Source organism: Hibiscus syriacus, unplaced genomic scaffold (genome assembly GCF_006381635.1).
Source record: "Hibiscus syriacus cultivar Baekdansim isolate YM2019G1 unplaced genomic scaffold, ASM638163v2 tig00110443_pilon, whole genome shotgun sequence".
NCBI lineage: Eukaryota > Viridiplantae > Streptophyta > Magnoliopsida > Malvales > Malvaceae > Hibiscus > Hibiscus syriacus.
In genome coordinates this window covers 1304214-1305954 of record NW_024062739.1, presented here as the reverse complement: position 1 = coordinate 1305954, position 1741 = coordinate 1304214, and the positions used below count along the sequence as shown (strand labels likewise).

Sequence of the window (1741 nt, the reverse complement as noted above, 5' to 3'; positions counted from 1 at the left end):
TATATGGAATTATACATGATATGAAGAATCTTTTTGATTTGGGATAAGAAAAACAGTACAATTAGCATTAAAATTAACTGGGGAAGAAGAAAGGAACATAGAACAAAACACATAAATGACAACCAACACAAAAGCAAAACAAACAAGACAGCAATATGAGGTTTCAAGTTCATTGTTCCTATTACAAATGTCCCTATGATCACATCTTCAATCACATCTATATATACCAACTATATTATACATAAACACAAACCCAAAGCAAGGCTTAATTCCAGGATCTTGTTGTTTCAGCCTCTGCTCTTGCATTTCTCCATTGCTTTTGGAGCTGCAAAATTATGCAGTTTTTTCATGATTTTTCATTCTTGTTGAACATATGGTACTAAATGAAATGTAAACAAAAGTTTGAACATACCGAGTCCGATTGCTTCCGATCCTTTCATTATACGCAAGCGTTTGCATGAATCAACAAACATCCTGTCGAGTAAAATGAGTAGATTTTTTTAACTAAGCTCGATGTCCTATTTAGAAATTTGATCTAACTTAACTAAAAATAAAATAGAAAAAAAGGGTAGAGTTCTATATCTAGAGTGAGGCACTTACTGCCACGGGACATCACCCACGAGCATCCAATCACCATCTTCATCTTCATAGGTTGGCATATAATCAGAACTGTTGAGAAGATCCATCAACTTGCTCTCATTCATGAAGTCTATCATTCCTTGAGATCCATAATTACCTTTGATTCATACGACATCATAGAATTAAATTATGATCGCAACACAACGAAATTCATGAAGTCTATCATTCATTGAGATCCATAATTACCTTTGATTGATACGACATCATAGCATTAAATTATAATCGCAACACAACGAAACACTACGAATGACATTCATATCGATATCGTTGAAACTGAACCGTATGTGCTTACCCATGGTGAATGAACTGAACATCTTGGCCAAAGCATCAGACAGCTCTTGGTAGCTCTTGTACATCTTCAAGTCGACTTTGCGAAGATATGGTGCACCGTCCATACTCACCTTCACAAACACTGCACTGCTAGCTTTCTCATTCTCCTCGCCGGTGTTCTTATTGCCGGCCATAACGTTCTTCCGGTAAGATCGAACCGGTGGCCAACCCACCACTTGCGCCCTGAAAAGTCATAATGACCTCCATATAAGTTCGTCCCTAACATAAATTTACGTCCATCTTATGACTTGTCACTTACTTGGCCAGTGGTTTTGCAGGATCTTTGGTTGAAACTGGTTTCTCTTTGGAGCCATTTTCTAGGTTTTTGTTTAGATCCATGCCGGTTTCCTTAGCCTGAAGATTAAGCTTCAAATATACAGTTTCGGAGAAGCTTCTTTTGCCGGTGGTTTTCTGAGAGCTGTCAACTTCATTTCCACCAACGCCACCAGGCAATCCGAGGCACAGCTCCGTCTCTTTGAAGTTCAAATCATGAGCTCCAAGCACGTTAGCCATTGGAACAAACAGCTCTCTTTGACCCTTTTCTTTTCTCTATCTTCTTCAATACACACCTTCAGATTTTCCCTGATTCAACCTGTTTGGTTGCTCGATGAAGAGAGAGAGAGACAGAGAGGAGGAAGACAAAGAGAAGAGCGAAACCCACAATAATATAAACTGTGGGAGCTAAGTTTGTATGGCTGCATGTGTATGTCACATCAAGGTTCATGATTCCATGGCTTCTCAACACGTGGAGGGAGATGGGACGTTCGATCTT

At 39.1% G+C, this 1741-nt stretch overlaps 1 protein-coding gene across 1 annotated transcript; it reads right to left on the bottom strand.

Annotated features, from left to right (window-relative positions):
- LOC120125799 (auxin-responsive protein IAA14-like) lies at positions 1-1539 on the bottom strand. Its single transcript, XM_039144138.1, has 5 exons — positions 1229-1539; positions 932-1152; positions 601-736; positions 413-474; positions 1-325 (listed from the first exon to the last, which is right to left on the bottom strand). The coding sequence occupies exons 1-5, from the start codon at positions 1480-1482 to the stop codon at positions 288-290; spliced, it is 711 nt and encodes a 236-aa protein (XP_039000069.1). The 5' UTR covers positions 1483-1539; the 3' UTR covers positions 1-287.
- Between the last annotated feature and the right edge of the window lie 202 nt (positions 1540-1741).